This window comes from Pomacea canaliculata, linkage group LG1 (assembly GCF_003073045.1).
Source record: "Pomacea canaliculata isolate SZHN2017 linkage group LG1, ASM307304v1, whole genome shotgun sequence".
In the NCBI taxonomy this organism is placed as follows: domain Eukaryota; kingdom Metazoa; phylum Mollusca; class Gastropoda; order Architaenioglossa; family Ampullariidae; genus Pomacea; species Pomacea canaliculata.
In genome coordinates, this window is record NC_037590.1 from 37,645,334 (window position 1) to 37,666,264 (window position 20,931).

The 20,931-nt window shown below is 40.4% G+C and overlaps 1 protein-coding gene across 1 annotated transcript in view; it reads left to right on the forward strand.

Moving 5' to 3' along the window:
• The window catches only part of LOC112566923 (glutamate receptor ionotropic, NMDA 3B-like), an 82,951-nt gene that overhangs the window by 55,842 nt on the left and 6,178 nt on the right, over positions 1-20,931 (forward strand). The window contains 18 exon segments of the mRNA XM_025243355.1: positions 1,458-1,663; positions 3,341-3,457; positions 3,817-3,956; positions 4,311-4,494; positions 4,786-5,231; positions 5,622-5,724; positions 7,457-7,489; positions 7,492-7,674; positions 8,044-8,175; positions 14,762-14,770; positions 14,773-14,951; positions 17,528-17,653; positions 17,837-18,057; positions 18,194-18,354; positions 18,639-18,688; positions 18,691-18,819; positions 19,252-19,490; positions 20,584-20,747. Of these exon segments, the coding sequence (XP_025099140.1) occupies positions 1,458-1,663; positions 3,341-3,457; positions 3,817-3,956; positions 4,311-4,494; positions 4,786-5,231; positions 5,622-5,724; positions 7,457-7,489; positions 7,492-7,674; positions 8,044-8,175; positions 14,762-14,770; positions 14,773-14,951; positions 17,528-17,653; positions 17,837-18,057; positions 18,194-18,354; positions 18,639-18,688; positions 18,691-18,819; positions 19,252-19,490; positions 20,584-20,747 (2,822 nt within the window).

Below are 20,931 nucleotides of genomic sequence, written 5' to 3' on the forward strand. Positions count from 1 at the left end.
ATTCTGTAAAAGGCATTTAAAAATATTGTCATCAGATTATGTAAATATAAATATTAAAAGGACGATTTAACGACCACAATCGTGGCCTTTCCTTCGTGAAGAACGAAGTGCGTACTTTTTTTTTCGAAATTGATTATTTAACAAAACAGTTTTGTTGCTTCGTGGGTGTAAAGTAAACTGTGCAGGTGCAGATAATCTACTAACAGAAGGGCTACAAAGGTGTCTTGAGATAGCCACTGTTTAACTTTTGACATTTATTTCTCCAAACAATAAACTCTCCATACACACCTCGGTGCGTGGGTGGCTCGGTCTTTGAGTGCTTCTAAAGTGAGTGTGTGGGCGAGATTGCTCTCATCCCTCAAATTTTTATTGATTCATATTTTTCAATCTGCACAGGTGTGTTCGTGTATTTTATATATACAAGTCTAATATAAAGCGCGAGCTCGCTAGAGATACAGCGCGAGTGAGAGAGAGAGGGTGTGAGAGAGGAGTGTGTGAGAGAGGGAGTGTGAGAGAGATAGAGAGGTGTTCACGCACAAGTACCTGCTGAAGGTGTGCCTTTGATATATCAGCGTACAGAGGGAAAGAGACAAATACAGTGACAGAAATAGAACTTATTACTCTCAAAAGTCTATAAGGACATTTTTATTGCAAATTAAAGAGCGCCTCACGACACTGCTTTTCACAATCTCGCCAAAGAACAAACACCTAACACCAGGTGCACACCCGTTCCTTAATAGCTTTTAAATGTCAGAGCACAAGCTCAAAAAGCTTCTCCCCTTGGCATAAACAACTCACACAGAAGCAAGCATCTTCCCCCCAAAGAGACTGGCGACTGTGGAGTCGACTCCATCTTGGCAGCTCACGGAATGTTTACAGCACATGAGAAAATAAAGTTCACTGCTGGAGTTTTTTGGATTGTCTTTTTGTCCATTCGTCTCTTCCTCTTGGACTGCTTCTTTAGGATGAATTTTTTTCTCGCTCTTGTCCATGTTTGCGAGTGTATATCGGTATCTATCTCTCTTTCAATCTTGTCATTCAACATAATTATTATTTTTGTGTCTGTTCGTCTCGATGTTAGTCTCTTTCATCTTTCTTCTAGTCGTCTGTCGCCAGATGTCTCTCCTCAATTCCAATCATTATGTTGCATAAGAAATGAGTCTATATCCACAAAGACATGGAAATAAAAAAAAATGTTTCTCTAATTACGATTTGAAATTTTTGTTGGGGTTATCTTGAAATAAATGTAAAGGTTTCTTCTTCAATGGTTTGTCTAGTCTCTCTTTTCCTCTGTATATGTGTTTTTCAGTGAGTCTGACAATTAACCCCAGCATGTATCTACATTTTATGCTTTCTGTCTAATTAAAGAGTTGGTCGTGTTATATTTTAAATGCAAAGTCAAAGTTCACTCGAGCACCAAATCCCGTGATGTCACGGCTAATCTCGCTGTGTCACAGGTCGAGAGGACGCTGCAGCTGGCCCCGACGATGTATCAGCAGACACAGGCGATGCTGGCCTTCTTGAAGAAATTCTCCTGGTCTCACTTCTCCATCGTCAGCACAGGCGAGGCTGGCCAGGAGGAATTCGTTACATCTCTCAGGAACTTGGAGCGAGAATCCAGGTACCAGCCCTCGCCAGATCGATACGGACAAACAGGTTTCAGGTATGATATATATAAATATATATTTATATACAAACAGAATTCAGGTTGATATATATATACCAACAGGATTAAGTTATGATATAATATATACATACACACAAAAAATTTAGGAATATTTAGATATATATATATACACAAAACAGAATTCAGGTATGATATATATACAAACAGGATTAAGGTATGATATATATATATATATGCGAACAGGATTCAGGTGTGGAAAGGACAAGCAGGATGCAGGTGGACAAACAAGAATTAGAGGCTGATGTCATTGGCCAACGGAGACATTTATGATACTGGAGAAATACGATTCATGTGTGGTATTGGCAGGACTTCAAAACTGATATTATTATTTAAAATGATAAAAATGTATTCAAGTAAAGTATACACTCTCAGGTATCGTCAGCATGATTCTAGAATCTCGAAATGTTGGCTTTCCTTGTAGTTTATTAAATGAATAGTTTCTCAGACTCATATTTCCAGAAGAAACAAAAAATTGCAAAAGTTATGCTGCAAAAAACTTTACAACAACAGTTCACACGATACCTCGAGAATATCGGATGCAGACAGGTATCGTGCTATTAGGAGACAATAACTCATAGACTGTTTGAAACAAACACCATTGAGGCTGACGGCTGAAGGTTTTTTTCCTACAGAATATTCAGGTTGCAAGCTGAGGACTTATTTTGCCACAGATCATATTTTTATTAAATGACCTTTGCAGCTTGAACTCTGTTTACTCAGGAACTGTACTGGTAATTGGAAACGTGTATGTCCAGTGTGGGGCACCTTCCCTCCGATTAAAATGGCAATCGTAGTGACCTCCCTTTTCTCAAATGTTGATTTTTCGGCTCATCCTGAAAATGTCAGGGTATCATCGTAGTAAAATGGTAGAATTTATTGAAGAAACACGAGGGCAGCAGTAACATTAGTCGTTGTTTACTGAGGCGAACAACCACATCGGAACTCTTTGTACTCCCGTTTGCACTAGTTTTCCTCCATTTTACTGGTGGAGTTTGAGTTCTAGGACATGAAAAAGCCATTAGCAGCAGCCGAGATTTAGATTGATGCATTCAGATAGCCTTTATCTCGTCTTCTGTCAGGTACGGTGAGAAAAGAAGGATGAAGGTGAGCACAGGGTGGCAAGGAAATGAGACCTCGTGATCTTGTCGAGGTCCTTGCTAGTCCCCTCTTGATAAACACTAGACCACCCTGTGGTCAGATTGGTCAGTACACATTGAGGACAGTCACGCAATCCTTTACACTACAGAGGAAGAAAGTAATCGAAGCTCTAGTAATGTCCGAGTAAGTTCTCAAGTCCACGACTATGTTGACCACACAGATGAGTCAACGAGTAATATACTCTGATGATGATTTCCTTTCACGAGCGAGGTATAAAGTTCCCATGAAGATTCTATCGCCCACAAATGGGGTATTCTTATTGATGACGATTTCCTCTCACGGGTCCGGTGTCTTACTGGCAAAGATTATCTGACACGAATAGGGTATTGCAAATCGGCGAAGATTTTCTCTGAGGCAGGGTATTCTACACTGACAAAGATTATTTAAGGTGTATTTAAGATGTGTTGTTGTCCACGACAGTAATGTAGACATGTAGGCAACTTTAAAGTTATATAGAAATACAAGATAATGGCCACCATTGTTTTGTTTTCTCAGGTACGAGATTTTATCTGTAGTGCGGTTGCGACATGGGAGCACCTCAGAGACCATTCGTAGTCAGCTTTTGAAGGAACTGGATCCAGACACCCGAATAATCCTTCTTCATAGTAGCTCGTAAGTTAAACTTCTGTTAAGGTCTATCATTTCTAGTTAAAATGTGTCACTAACTGTTAGCACTATCAGTGCATAAAGTGTAACAAGGACTGACAGTATTCTGAGTTGCCAAAAGAAAGACCATCAGGGAAGTAGCGATAAGCGAAGGATATGAGTAGCGGTGATTAAACTAAGCAGATGCTTATGGGCAATGGTATAAACACCGTTAGTTGTAATGTTTATTACAACTGATTTTTTTACAATTTATAGATGTGTGTGTGCGCGCGCGCGTACGTGCATGTGTGTACGTGTGTGTGCCTGCGTAAGAACGTGCCTACATATTTTTATTAATCATATTTTGTTTGTATTTATCCTCGTAGGCGTGAGTCCAAAGACATCATGGACGCTGCTCGCCTTGTGAACCTCACAGGTCGTGAGTACGTCTGGGTGCTGACAGCTGAGGCCGTCAGGGGGGCGGCCATTGGGTCTCCGGCCACCTCCTACCCTGCTGGCATGTTTGGTGGGTAACATAGTATAAACCTCCTAGTCTGAGGGCATGTTTGGTGGCTAACATAGTATAGACCTCGTAGTCTGAGGGCATGTTTGGTGGGTAACACCCTATACAATTTTTTACTGCGTTGGGATTAAAGTCTTTTCCTAAAAGCATTCATTTGCATTTTTATCTTCCAACTCTAACAGTAAAGATTTGTCATATTTACAAATAATCATCTTCATCCTTTTTCTTCTTGTCTTTCTTAGTCTGTTCTTTTATCCCTACGTCGTATCCCCAATCTCTCTTTTCTTTCTCTTTCTCTCTCACGCGCTCAAGTGCCCACAATCTGAAGGTGCATAAACTGTGGACTCTGGTGTTCAGCTATCAGTTACGATTCTCAAGTGGAGGAAATGCAGGCCGTGATGAAGCGAGCCCTGCGCGTGTGGCTGACGGGAATGAAAAACATCGCAACTGCTGACAAGCTGGCGGACATGCAGTGGGACACAGAGCTGTCCTGCAGAAATCTTCACTTGAAGAAATGGGCTAGCGGGGACAGCCTCTACGAGTAAGTGCAGCCCTCTGCAAGCTCTGTCATGAACATTCATTATGCCGAGAATATTAATGACACATGGATGTGTCAGAAATAATAATAATGTGAAATCTAGCTTTCGAATAGAGACTTAAAGCTAATGGTAAAGAGCATGAAGGCATGCAGATACAAAAAGTAAGTAAGGTAAATTCTCAAAAAAAAAAGCATGTGGGGTGGGGGGAACAGAAAAAATAGAAAGGTGGGATAAGCGGTCTGGGATAAGCAAAACATTGCTTCTCTAGTTTGTCCTCTCTGTCTCACTGACAGGCACCTGAAGAACGTCAGCCTTGCTGCCTATGACAACTACCCGCCCACCGAGTTTAATGACACCGGGATGGTTAGGAACAACAAGGTGTACATTCTGAATGTCATAGAGAACGAGGAGCAGTCGCCCCACCGACCTCACGAGGTGCCCCACCGTTCCCCAGGCCGACCTTTGACCTGGGCAGGTCCTCGCAGGACGGCCAATGGCCAGCCGGTGGGGGCGGAGGAGGGGATGTTGGAAACAGGTTTAAAGACAGAACTAGTGGGTCTTCCAGCCCGTTCGGTCAGGGGGGACGGAGCAACTATTCGTCATCTTCGACCGGAAGGTTCTCTTTTAGGGACAGACCTGACTTCAGGGGTTCGGGGACTGGACGGGGCACTGCCGGGGACTTCGACGGAGGAGGTGCAAGTCCGTTTGAACGCAGGGACCGGGAGGAGACGACTACTGGGTAAAGGCGATGATTTGAGGGTTGTTATTTAAAAATTTACTTTCCTGTAGCAAATACTTCTTAATTCTGTGCGATCACCTCTCTTGCAAATGTCTTCTATAAGTCGCAACATGATGGTCATTAAAATGTTAACTTTTTAAAGGAAATTTAAAAATTTTATTTACATTACAGATTAAATGAAAACAAATGCTTTAGAGAATAGGATGTTTTTGTCTTCAAAAGCAATCCTCAAATATAAGAAAATCAGATAAGACTTTTCAAAAAATGTTTCTAAAGTATGTTCACACTGATCACATTTCGTGCCCAGGACAAGGGAACACACGTGCAGACCAGTCTGATGTATCACTGTACTTATCACAATGATCTTTATTTGCTCTCCGTTGTTTGCAGCCCACTGGGTCGCGACGACAGACGAACAAGAAAGGCTCGTCGCCATCTACAACGCCGTCGGCGGCTTCCAAGAAATGTCCGAGCGAAACGAGTGTTTGCTAAGGTATGACGTCAGCTAGGGAGGCAAGCACAGGTTATTAACCGCACCATGCTTGCCTCCAACAAACTCTTTGTCATTTTGATATTTTATTTCATTTATTCCACCCCACTGTCTTAACTATTCGTTGTAAATACTTACCAGCACATGTTTTCTGTAACATTTTTTCTTACCAGTCTGATAAGAAATGTCTTTCTTCCACCGACCCTTTACACATTTCTCGATTCCCATTAGTCTGAGTACATAATTCTTTTCTTTTCCATCAGTCTGATTACACACTTCACTTCCGGCAATCTGATTACAGACCTTTTTGCCATCAATCTGATCACACATTTCCTTTTTTTCTACCATTCTGATTTCACACCTCAGTATTTCCGCCATTCTGCTAACACAAGCTTATGTGGACATTATTATTTCATACTTCATTATTTTCACGATTGTACTTATTGTATTTCTAAAAAAATAGTCTTTGATGGGTATTCGGATCGACCAGTCTTTTCAATTCATTAGTCTGGTTAAAGTACTAGGAACACTCGTTGTTGTGAGGACATGGGACATTGTTTGCAGAAAGACTTTCTTGCTCAATATTTAAGAGTGAACAGTAACTTTCTTACAGAGAAATCCCCCACAGTTATCATATTCCTCATTGCACCCCACAGTAAATATGCTGCAGCTCAACAATATCCACAAAGAAAATCCACACTCATAAAACCTTCCATTTCAATCCTGATCTCTTACATACAGACACACATATATATATTTGTTTATATGTTTGTGTGTGTGCTCGCGTGTGTGTATTTGTGTGTGTAAACTCACATATGCATGCAGAGAACAAGCATATGCACGGACACGCAACATACACGTGTACCATAATTTAATTTAATAATTTAAAAGATAAATCGCTACAACAACGGTATGGCATTGATGAGTAGAGTTTAACGACAGTGAGTAATCACAACGTATGCTACTTTCCTGCAAATAAAAACTGATTATTTCACACTCGTAACCACCAGCCATAGACACTTTGCACCCAAGCGCAAACATGTCCGTATGCAGAGAAAGGCTTCGACCACAAGACGGTCGTGCAAAGTTCACACTTGGGACCACCTTCTGCACGCGCCGTCAACATTGATCTTGACTTCCAATGCTTTGGATGTTGTCCCTCATTTCCAAGTGGAGGACAGCAGAGAATGCTCAAAAACATTTTAGGAGGCGCTGGTCGATTCCAGCATGGCATCACACCCATCGGACCGAGGTCTTAAACATCTGTAAATGTGGCGCGTGGGGCCAGGCGTCTGTGGACGTCCAGTGTACCTCTGGCGTGTTTACGATTGATACCCGCGTTTGTCTTCCCCAGACATGCGCAGACTTGCCACACCGCATCCTCGTCTTGTTATGAAGCTGTAAACACTGATGGCATCTGACTTACAATATGGTGGCATTTACATAAATAAATAATATTTACAGTGTTATATATTTTTATTACATCGTATACTATACTGTTTTAAATAATGTAGTAATACGAACTTTTGCAAAAAAATCTTTGTGACATCATTAAAATCAATCTAAATTTCGTTCCAGTACAGTCAATCGCAGGACATTATCAAAATTAGAATTTAAAATGAGTACTTATTTTGGTGTAAAATAAATAATTATTGTAAGTTGGCATCAAGGCCGTCAAGAGGTATGTGGAGACGAACCCTCATCCTGCGCTCTCTTGTCTTGTGTGTTTGTCTAGATCGGTACCTGGGATGGCAAGGACCTTAGGATAGAGGGGATTATGTGGCCAGGTAACTCCTCCATCCCTCCCAAGGGAGTCCCCGAGAAGTATCAGCTGAAGGTGGTGACCTACATAGAGGAGCCCCACGTGACATCTCGTCCTTTAGGACCTAACGGCACGTGCGACCTACATTCTACGAGGTGCATGGTGTACGATCGGGACGAAAATGATAACAGGTCAGCTTTTGTGTTCAATGTGTTTAAAGTAACATGTCAGTAGGCATGTACATCGAGAATAGCAGGGGAAGGAGAAATGGAATCTTGCAAAGAGCTGTACCCAGTCATTAGATAAACTGCATTGGACTGGACGGGTATCTATCAGTCTATCATAGGACATCAGGATTGCAGGATCTCATCCTTTTTTACTTGCCCTCTTAACTACCTCTTGCAGGATTTAATTCCATTTTAAACAGTCTGTTAGCTTGAAGGATGTCTCATGTCAGACAGTGCTTAATGGCTTGCAGGGTAAGTACAGTTTTTAACACATCTTAATGACTTGTAAACTAATTGCCTTTTTTAAAAAAAATAATATTTTTTTGTTTGCAGGATAAGTGCTACGACCGTTGAGCGGTGTTGTATTGGACTCAGCATTGACCTCCTTCAACGAATAAGCACAGAGCTGAACTTTAACTTTTCTCTTTTTGAAGTTGAATCTGGAGGGTACGGTGCTCCGAAGAGGTGAGAAAACTCTTTGTGTCTTTCCTTCTTTTTCATTTACTCTTTTGTCACTTGTGCTATAGCCTATAACAAACAAGTGGATTGAAGTGTACAAATACCTTTTCACACTCGTGAGGAAATTTCTCCACATATATTCCTCCTCTCGCTCTGACTCCCATTTAAAAAAAATTCTTCCACTCACCCTTTCTCTTTTTCGTTTCTTTCTCTTCCATTTACCAGGCGTCCGAAATCATATCATCTTACAATCCAATATTTCTTCAAGGAAAGCTGCTTAAGCGTAACAACAACATATGGTCACAAGAGTTTTAGTTATTGTGCAGCAAAACAATGGAACTCTCTCCCTTTCCATATCCGTCACCTACCCAATATTGAATCCTTTAGATGTGCATTGAAAATCTTGAACTTCCGTAAACATTACTCATAACACTATTGAATCCCTTAGATGTGCATTGAAAACACTTCTGCTTCATAAACATTATTCCTAACACCAGTTCCCACAATGCTGAGTCTTTGTCTCACCCTTTCCTCCCTTTTCCGCTTATTGCTACCTCCCTACTCGTCTTACTTTACAAAATCATCATACTTCTAGTCCTTTGTTAGTTCCTCTGTTTCTGAGTGAATGTAAACTAATGGTTGTGATGTCTGATATTTGCTCCATGTGCACTGCTTTCAGAAGTGACCAAAATTTCTTTCCTTCGGTTTGCGGGAAGTTTTGTAGGCTTCACACTAGTGACAGTCCACGTTCATGAAGTTCTTACCGGCTCGTTAATCAGAAAAAATGTTTGCCCTTCGGTTATAACCTCACCTACGCGAAGGTACTTCAGTCAACGGGTGCATCGGAAATGAATACGAATCTTTCAGTCTTCCACTTTCCAAACTCTCCTCACGTTCATCCTATCATTTTTGAGGTCAGTTCCCCAAATTAGCCGGTCGCTCTGGAAACAGCAGGCCCTCAACAGAAACAATTATTCCAGTGTTTCTTGACTCTGACACGTCATCCTTAACAGGGCCCGGCGGGGAAAATCCACAGACTTTCCATCCAATCCTTGAAAGGATCCACATTTAAGTCCTCCGGTAGTCTGTGGGCGAGATGGGTCAAGGTCTGCTTATACGACTGCTCGTGCGTACGCATGCAGCGTGCGAATCCATCGCCTGTGTGCATGTGCAGGCATGCATGCGTGTCAGAGAAGTTGAATTGATTCCGATATCGCCTTCTCTCCCCTTCTATTTCTGCACATGCAAAAATCGGGATTGGAGGCTACTTTCTTGTCCATTAAAGCGATAGTCTCAAATAAAATAGTTATTTATAAACCAAATGTAAAAAATTTCTGCAGACGAAGAAACCGAAGATAGAGGTTTGGCAGACGAGCACCACATGCATCCAGCCCACACCCGCCTCCTGTACATCTTCTAAGGTTGACCTCAAGCTAGGTCACGATGCCAGGCGGGCTGGTCGGGTAGTTGATTAGACTCCATTCATTTAGTGCTGTCAATACTGGATGGAGTGCCTGCCCAAAATCTGAATGAACTGCAAGAGAATCTCAACGGAACTGAAAAGAAACTTGCTGACAAATCTGAGCATTGGGCTTTTTTTTTCTTTTTCAGTCGATGGTTAATGTGATGGGCGAGACGCTGCATCCTACAGTCCGCCATCTTGCTTCTGGTTATTTCAAGACACGTGTCTGGAGGGTCGGACACATTCCATCAGTTAGGTTTTCTTAACGTACTTCTGCCCTCCCTCATTCCTTACCCCCTCCGACCTCTCTTCTCTCCATCACCACTTCTATCCGGCGCCGCTTCTGAAAAAAAAAATCTTCTCAACATTTTTCTGGAGTTTCCGTCGCTTGGACATGTGTACTACTTCAGCCAACTGCCTGTCAGCTGTGAACGCCGTACTTTTAATTCCCTCGTGATGAACAAATTCAGCTTCACATTTCTAAGCTCAGTCCTTTCAAGGCCTACCGGACACATTATCTCCCCTTCCCTCTTCGGAAATTACTTCCCCTTTCCTGGCTATGCTCGCATGGAGTTCTAACTTTCCTCGACCGTTTCTGTAAGGATCGTGTGTATAATTAATCTGTCATCCTGCACAGGAAGGGTGGACACGAATGAGGTGGAGAAAGTCCTGTGGCTACTGCTTGCCAGTGATAAGTACACGTGAAGACTACTCACCATCATCGCGATCCCCAGTTTCGCAACATCGTGGTCGTATTTTGAGCTGAGATGAGACTGAATGAAGGACTGGAGGGACCAGGGGTGGGGTATTTTAATTTAGATTCTCTGAATACCAAGCTCTTCTCATCTACAACCGTCCCTTGTCTGCCAAAGCGAACTGGCCACACGTGAAACATCCCAGACGGTTTGTCGAGATGAGGGACCGACGGGGTCGTTGTAGCTGTGGACAGGCAGTGAACGCAGAAATGCATCAGCTGTAAAGACCAGAATCAATGACATTCTAGCATCCGCAAGCATTTGTAAAAAAAAAAAAAAATTAAATTCACACCGTTAGAAGAAAAACTGAATTTATTGATTACTTTGTTACAGAGCCATTGACATACAGAAGAGCTTCCAGAAAGATGAAAAAATAATGTATTCAATCAATAAAAATAATATAACAGTCATTAACATAAATCAAGTAAGATGTATACATGTTTATAAACTTATACATAGTTTTCTTAAAGCGATGTAAAAATACACAGCCGTGTTATTATGAGTAATTAAGCAGGCAACAAATTAAGTTTATTGGTGAAATATACTTTGCTATTAATAAAGATTTACAACAAAGAACGAAATTCAAGTCACTTTTTTTTACAAATAATCAATGGTATTTACATACAAAATAACCAATAGATTGACATACTCTAAATATCGTTCATATTCTGTAGATATTCTCCTAGGTTCTTTTTAAGTACCACAAGTAAACATAAAAGTGTCATTTGTAGGATAAAGATAAAAAAGGACGAAATAAAATAATTCAACAGAAAAAAATAAAAAAAATATTTCAGCTGTTGAGTGTTTATATGGTTATTTTTGTATAAATACAGTTTACGAGCGACAGAAATATTCTTCAAGGCACATATCAATCTTGACACTAGAACATTTATTTTTATAGGCATTCACAAAAAGTTGGGAAATTTCCGTTCAGTGGAAGTTATTGTATTCATTACTCAACTGCTAATGTCGGAGAATAAATGACGACCTGCACTTTATGGGGAAATGCGCAGGAAGGTCTTTGGGTCAAACATGACCTATGACCCAAACAACAAGTTCCGGTAACGGATTATGTCATTCCATCACAGCTTGCATTTCAAACGTAGAGTTTTCTTTTGGGTGTAAGCATTTATCTATTTTTATTTAAAATTCTGTAAATCAAGTTGATTTCCAGCAACAATGTCCTGCTGGCATTTTGTCGGTGGCACGTGCCTAAAGGGATCTATTTTTAGGCTGTAGAGATGCCTGCTGGGAGTTCTTAGGGCAACACGTTTTCTCTCCTTTAGAAAACAAACAATTGATAGTCTGACAAGTGCAGGCATTCCAACCGTGTCCACAGGATGATAAAACCACACACACACGGAGGAAAAAGTAGCGATATGTAATTTCCTTAGGATTAAATAGATCGTCTCCTAGTTTTCATTTTCTGATTAACAAACTGAATACAAACAGTATACTGATTACAGAGTTAAAATCGGAGAAAAGAAGCTTTGCCCTTTCCTATCTATTATTTCATAGTCAACGTGCGAAGTGCTCACCTGATGCCTCATGGATGTTTTCATGTATTCAGCACACATGCAACTGTAAACTTTCTAATTAAAACAAGAAAATGAGTCGACATCTTAATTGTCCGACTTTAGTTAGTGAGTGTAATAACCAACTCGCCCCAATGCTGCTGGCCACAGTTACTCCTGCAACAGGTTGTTTCAGCAGCAAGATGTGAGAGGTTCACCGGGGAAGTCGTTATGAAACACAAAAAGGAAGACAAAGGATTAGCTTCCTGTGTCGTTATGAGAAATAATGGAAAGTTCCCACGCGCTTTGCCGTGTGATTAGAGTTGAACAATCGGGTTTCCTCCTCCTGTGTTTGATCTCTTCCATGATGCAGATGAAAGTGCTTTGATGTTGTCGGCATGGACATGTATTTTGTGTACAAGAAGTTGGACTTGACTGAGAAAGGAAAGAAAATAGAGAATCGATCTTAATTAGTGGGTTGCTAGATATCGGTATTTTCAGATGCAACATTGTCCATCGGATATCGCCACGCACCTTCTTTGATCAATATTATGCAGGCATCATTGGTTTGCCTAATTTTTGTTGATCCTATCATTTTTTTCTCTATCTTTCTATCTGTCTCTCACTCCGTCTTTCTGCTCGTCCGCGCTTCTGGCGTAGAACAGGACAAAAATCTGTGTCAGGTGCATTTTTATTTATTTTTAATTAAACTCCGTAAAAAGTATTAATCATGAGTAACAAACATTTTAGAAGATGGCGAAAAGTAAAACAAGTTATTAAAAATTTGATGATAATAATATGTTCATAACAATAATGATGATCCAATGAATGCCAATAATTTGATGTTTTGTTTAAGAGTCTTCAGTGTTGTGTGGAAAATGATTTTTACTATCTTCTACATACCTCCCTCATTTCCCTGTTCTGGATCATTGAGAGCAGATTAGCATCCATTAACTTTTGTAATCATTTTGTAAATAATCATCGCCTCCTCGACTCTCATCCCCTTAATATTATTGTCTCATATATTGGCAGTCTCTAGTTCTCCCAGGACACAGCAAAACATAAAGCCATACATAATTCCCTCGCTGTTTCCTTGCCCCCGTCTTTGTCTACAATTATCAGTAAATGTTTGTCACAAAAGCCGATTCCTGCAAATTCGACCATCAGAGTCTGTCCAGGTGATTGTTGTCACTCTGCTATTAAAGTTGTTGTCGCAAGATGTCTCAATGCCAGACATCGAACTCTCCCGCGCCCTCCATTTTATTCCACTGGCATCGAGGACATGAAATATTGTCATCGGCTAACAGCCACCGATCGTCTTTGATGAAGACAGCATTACAGAGCCCAGGCATTGTAGTAAAGCCGCCATTACAGTTCTCACCTCCATTACAACCTGCCGCCCTCCTGTCGTCTGCTGTGGAGATGGCTTCACGAGAGCATTTACGATGCTGGAAGAAAAGTCGATCCCACCTCTCAGTTGAATTCCCAATCTTGTTTTGATCAAAGTGCTAAGAACAATTAGTGTAAGCGGCCGTTTTTCGTGTTTAGTTGTTTTTTAGCATCTTATTTCTTGACATCAAGAAGAAGGACATTCGAAGAACCAGTTGATGAGGTTCGTGAGAGATTGTTAAACTGCGTGCATGCGTGCGTCCGAGTAGATGAGTGAACAAGGGGAGAAAGGAGAGGATTACAATACGATGAAGCCAGATATTATAATTTAGAGTAAGCTTGCTTTCATTTTCCGACAGCCCCTTAAAGAATCCTATTATGATCAACGACAGAAATACGTTTAACATCCTCGGCAGCTTGATCCAAGTGATGTTTGTGGTGTGAAGTACGTGTGAATTGAGTTCACCACACGCGCTCTACTGGTGTATTGCTCTTTGCGACTATGTAAAATAGTGGCAGAAAAAAAAGAACATCGAAACAACAGATAGAATCAGAAGCGAATTGCGACCAGATAGACAAAAAAAAAAAAAAAAAACAAAAAACAAAACAAAAAACAAAACAAAACAAACAAAAAAAAAAAAACAAAAAACAAAACAAAACAAACAAAAAAAAACAACAAAAACAGAACATTGAAAAAGAAAATATGACTAGTACAACTGTTTCCCTTCTTAAGGGTATGAAGGAGGGAAGAACGTGACCTAAAGAAATGAGTAATTGAGGACAATAATGAGCGGGCCATTACTGCTCACAAAACGGAGATGGAAAGAAGGAGGGACTGGTGTCTACTTCAATTTCTGAAACATTTGATTTTACGCTCACCCACACATGTAAGCTGCTTTGCGAGGGCGCTGCATGCAGACACTAACCACACGACCACAATCACATCCCAACTGTCAATAGGGAACCCCACACTTAATACCAGTTTTCTTGATAGAGATATAAAGATTTTATTATTAATAGAAGATAAATTGAAAAAAATAAAAAGTCTAGAAATTGAATCTTGACTTCTTTGTTTTTCGTTTTACTGTAACCCGCTGAACTAATACTACTAGATAGAACCAGGGAGCTTTTAGAGATCTTGCTAAACCCACCATGCAGCCATCCACTACACAGAAATCATCAGAGAACATAAACAGAAAGACAATTATATTCTTGAAATCGAAGAACTAAGCTAGTTTACAAAAACAATAAAAACATGTAACTTTGACAGTTTCTGAAGATAAAAAATGCAGCTTCACGACAACCCAGATACTAAGATGATACAGGCTACTAGTTTCAATATGGCGGCTAATTGGCTTCAAGCAAGTAAGTTAGGGTCTGTTAATTACCTTTATATTAGTGATGTAACTCAATGACACGTTTTGTTTTGCCTGTGTAACCCAGTGGTGCGTATGTTTTACTTGTCTGTGTAGCCTAACGGGACCGAGTGGACTGGCGTGGTGGGCGAGCTGATGTCCGGCCAGGCAGACCTGTCAGTCGCCGCCTTGACCATCACCCCCGAGAGAGAGAACGTTATTGATTTCTCGGTGCCTTTCCTCGAAACAGGCATCACCATCGTCGTCGCCATTCGACAAGGAGCCATCTCTCCAACAGCCTTTCTCGGTATTTGTAATTTAGTCTGATACAAAGCAGGACTTTTGTTTGTCCGGCATTTGTGTTTGCATAGGATCGCCTCACATTTCACAAATCAATAATTGAATGTTAGTACAATTAAATAATCGGCTAAATTACAGCGAAAGTCGATCCAGATGGCTGTTCAGGCCACCAGCAAGAAGACCCTGGCCTTCTGGCCAAAGGCTGCATCTGGAATGCTGCGCCCTGTTCTAATCCCTCGACTGAAAGATAAATGTGAAACTTAGTGAACCCTGAGTAGGATTTGATATACCGCTGTGCATGTTGTTTGTACCTCGCAGGCAGCTATCTGAGTGAACATTTTGTAATCGAATTGTGTGCGCCCACCTCAAAGAGCCTCTGAGTAGATTCATCACGATTTATTTGACATGGGCTAAGGGACTCAGTGTTTCTCCTCTTTGGTCTGGAGTTGCTAGGGCAGGCCAAGCTTTGTTCACGTGGACAGCAGGGGAGGCTATCATTTGTTACTGCTTCTCCTTGCCACTCTGATAGAGTGCAGCAGCGACATGGACGCAGGCCATGAAATCGGGTGCATTTCATCGGTAGCTCCCACACCCACCCACACCAAAAAAAGGCCTGCACCAATTTCCCAAGTCCCCTGATAGTTTCTGATCTGGCATCTTTTTTACTCCTTTCTGCATCAATACTTTTGTTATGTATTTCCCACTGACCTGCCATCTTTTTTGATTGTCCAAGGCTTGTCCTCCCTAGTCTTGCACAGCCCCTGTAAAGTACCACTGTTTGTGTGGTACAATTAAACTCTGGATGATCTCTATCAAACTTTGGCTTTGTCCCATGTCAACTGCTTTGATATAAGTCTTCCCAAGCCATCACATTCTTCCTTCTCAGCATCTTTTTCTATGTATTCAACTTTTTTCCCAAAAAGAAATCAGGAAGGCGTCCTTTAATTTCATTCTTATAAGATTTTACTTTGGATTCCATATTTTATCTCAAATCTTATTTATTTAATTATTTTTTTCTTCTTCTTCCATAATTTCATCATCAAGTGATCAGCGTCCCCTGACAAACCCCAGTCCTCCTCGTTATCCTCTTTGTCTTCAGAAGCCTTTCGACAACAACACAACCAACCCTCTCCTTACCATCCTTCTCCAGTTTACCTAAGCAGAAATGTTCATGTGGAATTATTTCATAAATGTGACGGGAAGGGTAGTTAATCTTAACTCCATATGTTTGGTTGGTCTTTCGTTTCGATGCATTTCTTGACACATTCGTCTAAGTTCTCATTCCCAGTTTCTCTCTCGCTGTGAAAATTAGTGAATACTGTTTTTTTTAATTCCCTTTCTTCATTCGAGCTAGGTTTTCATCTATTGTTCTGTTTTTTACAATTTAATTTCCTTTTTTCCCTCCCTTATTCATTTCATCCATATGTACGGATTGCTTTCTTTAGGCAGGGGTGATTTTTCACATACTTTCGGACAAATTCGCTTCTCAGGTTATGACTTTGCAAGATTATTTCAATATTCCCAGAATGTGTCAAAAGCGCATATTACGAAGTTTTCAGCTTGAATAGCTTGTGTGTGAACCAAGACTTGCTGGAGTTTGTTTTTGTCAAACCAGAGAGCGAGAGAAAACTTTTAAATAAAACTTGAGAAAGTTGGTGTATTTGAGAAGTTCCAACTATTTTCCTGGCAATGCCATGTGTTGGAAGATGTCAGCTCCTGACAGAATCCAGTCTACTAACTGTCCTCCGACAATTAGCTCGTTCTTCGAAAGTTTGTCTTCTTAGGTCTAATCTTTAATTCCTTAGAAAGATGAAACGTGTTCATTTATTATCGAGCGTTAATTGTATCAAAAACTGAATTCCGTTAAGATTTGAACTTTGTATTACAGGCTTAATGATCAGACACGCGAGTGATCTGCCCTTTTGAACACCTCATAATGAAAATTAAATTTCTTTCACGGAAAGCTCCATAAAAACTAATAAATGTTAATTGCTGTAAAATCTTTAACTTTGATCGATGGACATGTAAATGAATGTTGGAATCAACAGAGCTTGTTAATGGCAAATACTAGAAGACTTGAAGGCCTCATAACTTTGATAAAATCATAACTGCTTTTCACAGCAACAGCATTTGCCTTTTGTTCTAATTTTCAATTATTAGAGTGGATGTTTATTTATTTCTTGTAATTTAAATTGTCAAAAGAGTTATCGCCTAGAGATGCTAAATCGTTGAAACTACGGTAAAAGTTGATGAAACCCAAATGTGAGGCAGGAACTCAGAGAACATTTAAAAGCTTTTGTCAGTTAAACTAAATTTCTCTAACTTTCTGCAAATTTCCGGGTACTTTTCCTTTTAAAGCTTTTATGTGGATGATCATAAATCATTGAATTTTCACGTTTCATTTGACTAGAGCTGTTAGGATCATTGTCTTTTTTTACCCAGACTTGCATTTTTTCCGTTCCTTCTTTTCAACAAGTAATTAATTTTTATAATAGAAAAACATTGAAATATGAAAACAAGAGTTTTGTCTTTAATTTGTGTTGTGCCAGTGTCTTAAAGTACTTTCAATTGTCTTTTTTACAGAGCCTTATGACTACCCTTCATGGACTCTGATCCTTGTATTTAGCGTCCATGCCACCGGCGCCTCTATTTTCATCTTCGAATGGCTCAGCCCTTACGCCCTGGACCAAGGAAAAACTCCGCTTCGAGGTGCATTTTAGTTCTAAAATATGTGTTTGTATCTGCTGTTCCTAATCGTAAGACATACTATGAGCTTATTTTCTTCCATGTCAAAGGTTAAGTGATTTTAGACTTTCCTGTTTCGAATGATAGCTTTACCTGGTTGTACCATTTTGGAACCTTCACTACTTCAGGTTGTATTTGTTTGTCCAGTTCACAAGTTCTCGTTGTTCCGGTCCTTTTGGCTCATCTGGGCCATGCTGTTCAAGGCGGCTGTGTCCACGGACATGCCCCGCGGAGTGTCCAGCCGCTTCTTGGCCAACATCTGGGCGCTCTTCGCCGTCGTCTTCCTGGCCAGCTACACCGCCAACCTCGCCGCCTTCATGATCACCAAGGAGGAGTACTACGACCTGTCTGGCATTCAAGACTGGAGGGTAAGTTAATCGGACTGCTGGGCCTTTATTTTTACACTTTGATCTGATCTTCGCAAAATTCTTGGGAGACAGGATAAAGTTTGCGGATCTTGATTTTCACAGAATAATCAGGTTTTACACACTTTTGTCTGTGCAGCTGAAAAATCCACATCACCGACAGCCCCCGTTCAAATACGCTACCATGCCAAATGGCAGTACAGAACTTAACATCAAGAAAAATTACCCAGACTTGTACAACTATATGAAGAAATATCCACAGCACACGGTGAAGGAAGCCGTCAATGCTCTGAAAAAGCAGTAAGTTGATATGCTCTCTGACTCATGAACCATGACCTTTACATAACCTGTGACCTACCTTTACCTAATGCCATGTTGCTCACTGTCAATTATTTACTTCTCCATAGTTCTGTCACAGTAACTTGTTTAAGTGTAAAAAATACAAGAACACGCACCTCTTGATTATTTGCTTGAGCAGGTTGTAAAAGTGAAATAATAAATAAATTTTGTTAAATCCCAATATCATCGTAAATATACATCGTTAGGGTGGATTTGAGCTATATATATTTAAATTTAATTTTAAGGAAAATACAGGCGTTTATCTACGACGCCACAACACTGGAGTACGCCGTGGGAAGGACGACGACTGCAAGTTGAAGTCGGTGGGACAGAGATATGCTGAGACCGGATATGGCGTGGGTTTTCGGAAGGGGTCACGCTGGGTCAAAAAGTTTGACAAGGTTCTCCTGAGAATGCAAGATGAGGGTGAGTAACCGGGTTAAGTTTTCCAGGATGGTGCAGAGGGCGTGGCACACTGTACGAAAGTGGAAAGTGTTATTGATTCACCATGGTAATTTTATCGCAAGCATCTGCGAGTGATGCCATTTCCCTCCATAATCTTTTTCTCTCATCTTTCTATTTTACCTGCTAAGTATAGAGCTGTCAAGAAATATCAATTTTAAATTTTCAGCTAAATATATTTGAATCTTGCCCGTGTTTCTAACGAGAAATTTGAGGTGACTCCATTTAGGGGTTTGGAAGAAAATGAAGCATGCTAGAGAATATGAGTACCGTCAATAAATTAAAAAATCCTAAGAAAAATGTAATCTCTAAAAGTTCAAATATTTTAGCTCAACATCTTACCAAGATTATTATTTAAACCTCTTACAGACTCACGCCATGTTTTCTTTTTCAAAGGTGAGATAGAACGACTGCAAAAGTACTGGTTGGCAGGTGCCTGCCATAAGAAAAGCAAGCAGCGGGGTTCAACCAGTCACACTTTAGGAATTCTCAACTTCACCAGCGCCTTTATTCTCCTGGGCGGCGGCGTCGTGCTGGGCGCCATCTTGCTCATGGTGGAGCACATGTACTTCCGCTTCGGACGGAAGTCTCTGCGAAAATGGGATAAATGTGGCTGCTGCTCACTCATCAGTCTTGTAAGTTGATCGAAACTGCTGCAGTGTTTTGGAGCTAACACTTATCCTCAAAGTGGAATATATTCACTTAAAAACATGTTGATCAAGTTAACACTGACACTGCCGTCCTCAGCGTGGGATAAATACAGTTCATGTTCACTTATGACTCATGCAGATCATAATTTAAATGAATTTTGTGTTTATATCTCATGCAGATTAAAATTTAAATGCAGTTTGGGTTTACTTATGACCATAATTTAAAATGCACATTGGTGTTCTGGATAACAATAGCTGTCCACCACTCATCGCTCATGTAAGTGGACAGAAGGTGAAAAATCTCTGATTGTTTTCTTATTCAAGCTTTTACCTTGACACAAGTGTATAGTGTTAACCAAAGTATATAGTTATCCTGAAAGTCTTGTCAAACCAAAAACAAGATTTAAACATCCAGATTCATTACTCATTTTTCGATAAAAACTGTTAAAGCTAACACAACGTGTCAGGAACCTCTGTTATCATCTGGAAAGCAACATGATGGTATGAAGTTCCTGATATAAGAATAACAGTTTTCGCCGTTTGATCTCTCGCCTTAGCCCTCAAAAACATCTTACTACTTCTGTGAAGTGAAACTCGAGTCCTCCTCTCTCCAGCCTTCGCATTAAACTAGTTCTATTTTTGTCCTTTTTTATTTCTTGCAGTTTCTCCTTATTTTTGCAGAGCCATATATTTTCTTTACGTGTGTCATTAAAGTGGGAGTATTTTTGCCTAGTTATTTTTATTATTTTCTTTTTGCTTAATCTCTCACAGGAAGCAATATTTTGTATTCTGGAATTTCTCGGAAAGTGTATAAAGTTCAACAAATTTAGCAATGAACACCATCAGTTAGTCTAAGCAGTCATACTAGTTAGTTGATAGATAATATAATTACCAACAATCAGTTATTCAACCCATTCTACTCAAGTCTATTTTATTTATTCTGATAAACCACTCAGCCTGATTAATCATCTAGTCATCAATCATTAAAAAGCAAGTTAGTCGAACCAAGGCAAGCTAGTAAGCCACCATTCTTTTCAGCCAACATGCCCACCAATCATAACTGTCCTGTGTTTGCTAGAGCATGGGGCAGTCTCTGACATTCGAGCAGTCCGTGATGGAGGCCATTGACCTCCACAAGCACCACAGGTGCAAGGACCCGCTGTGCGAGACTCAGCTCTGGAAGGCCAAACACGAGCTGGACCTGGCCTTGCTCAAGATTGACCAGCTCAAGCGCCTCCTGGCGTAAGTAAACCTTTCTATGACTCCACCTCCCCTTAACTCCACCTTTCCTTCCCATAGACCACTCCCTGTCAGGAATTAAGCTCTTGAGATGGAAATATTTCAATATATTGACCTTGTTTCTGCATTTGTCAATGAATTGTCTTGAATTGTCAGTTCTAATGCATTTGATGCGTGTTAAAGGTCT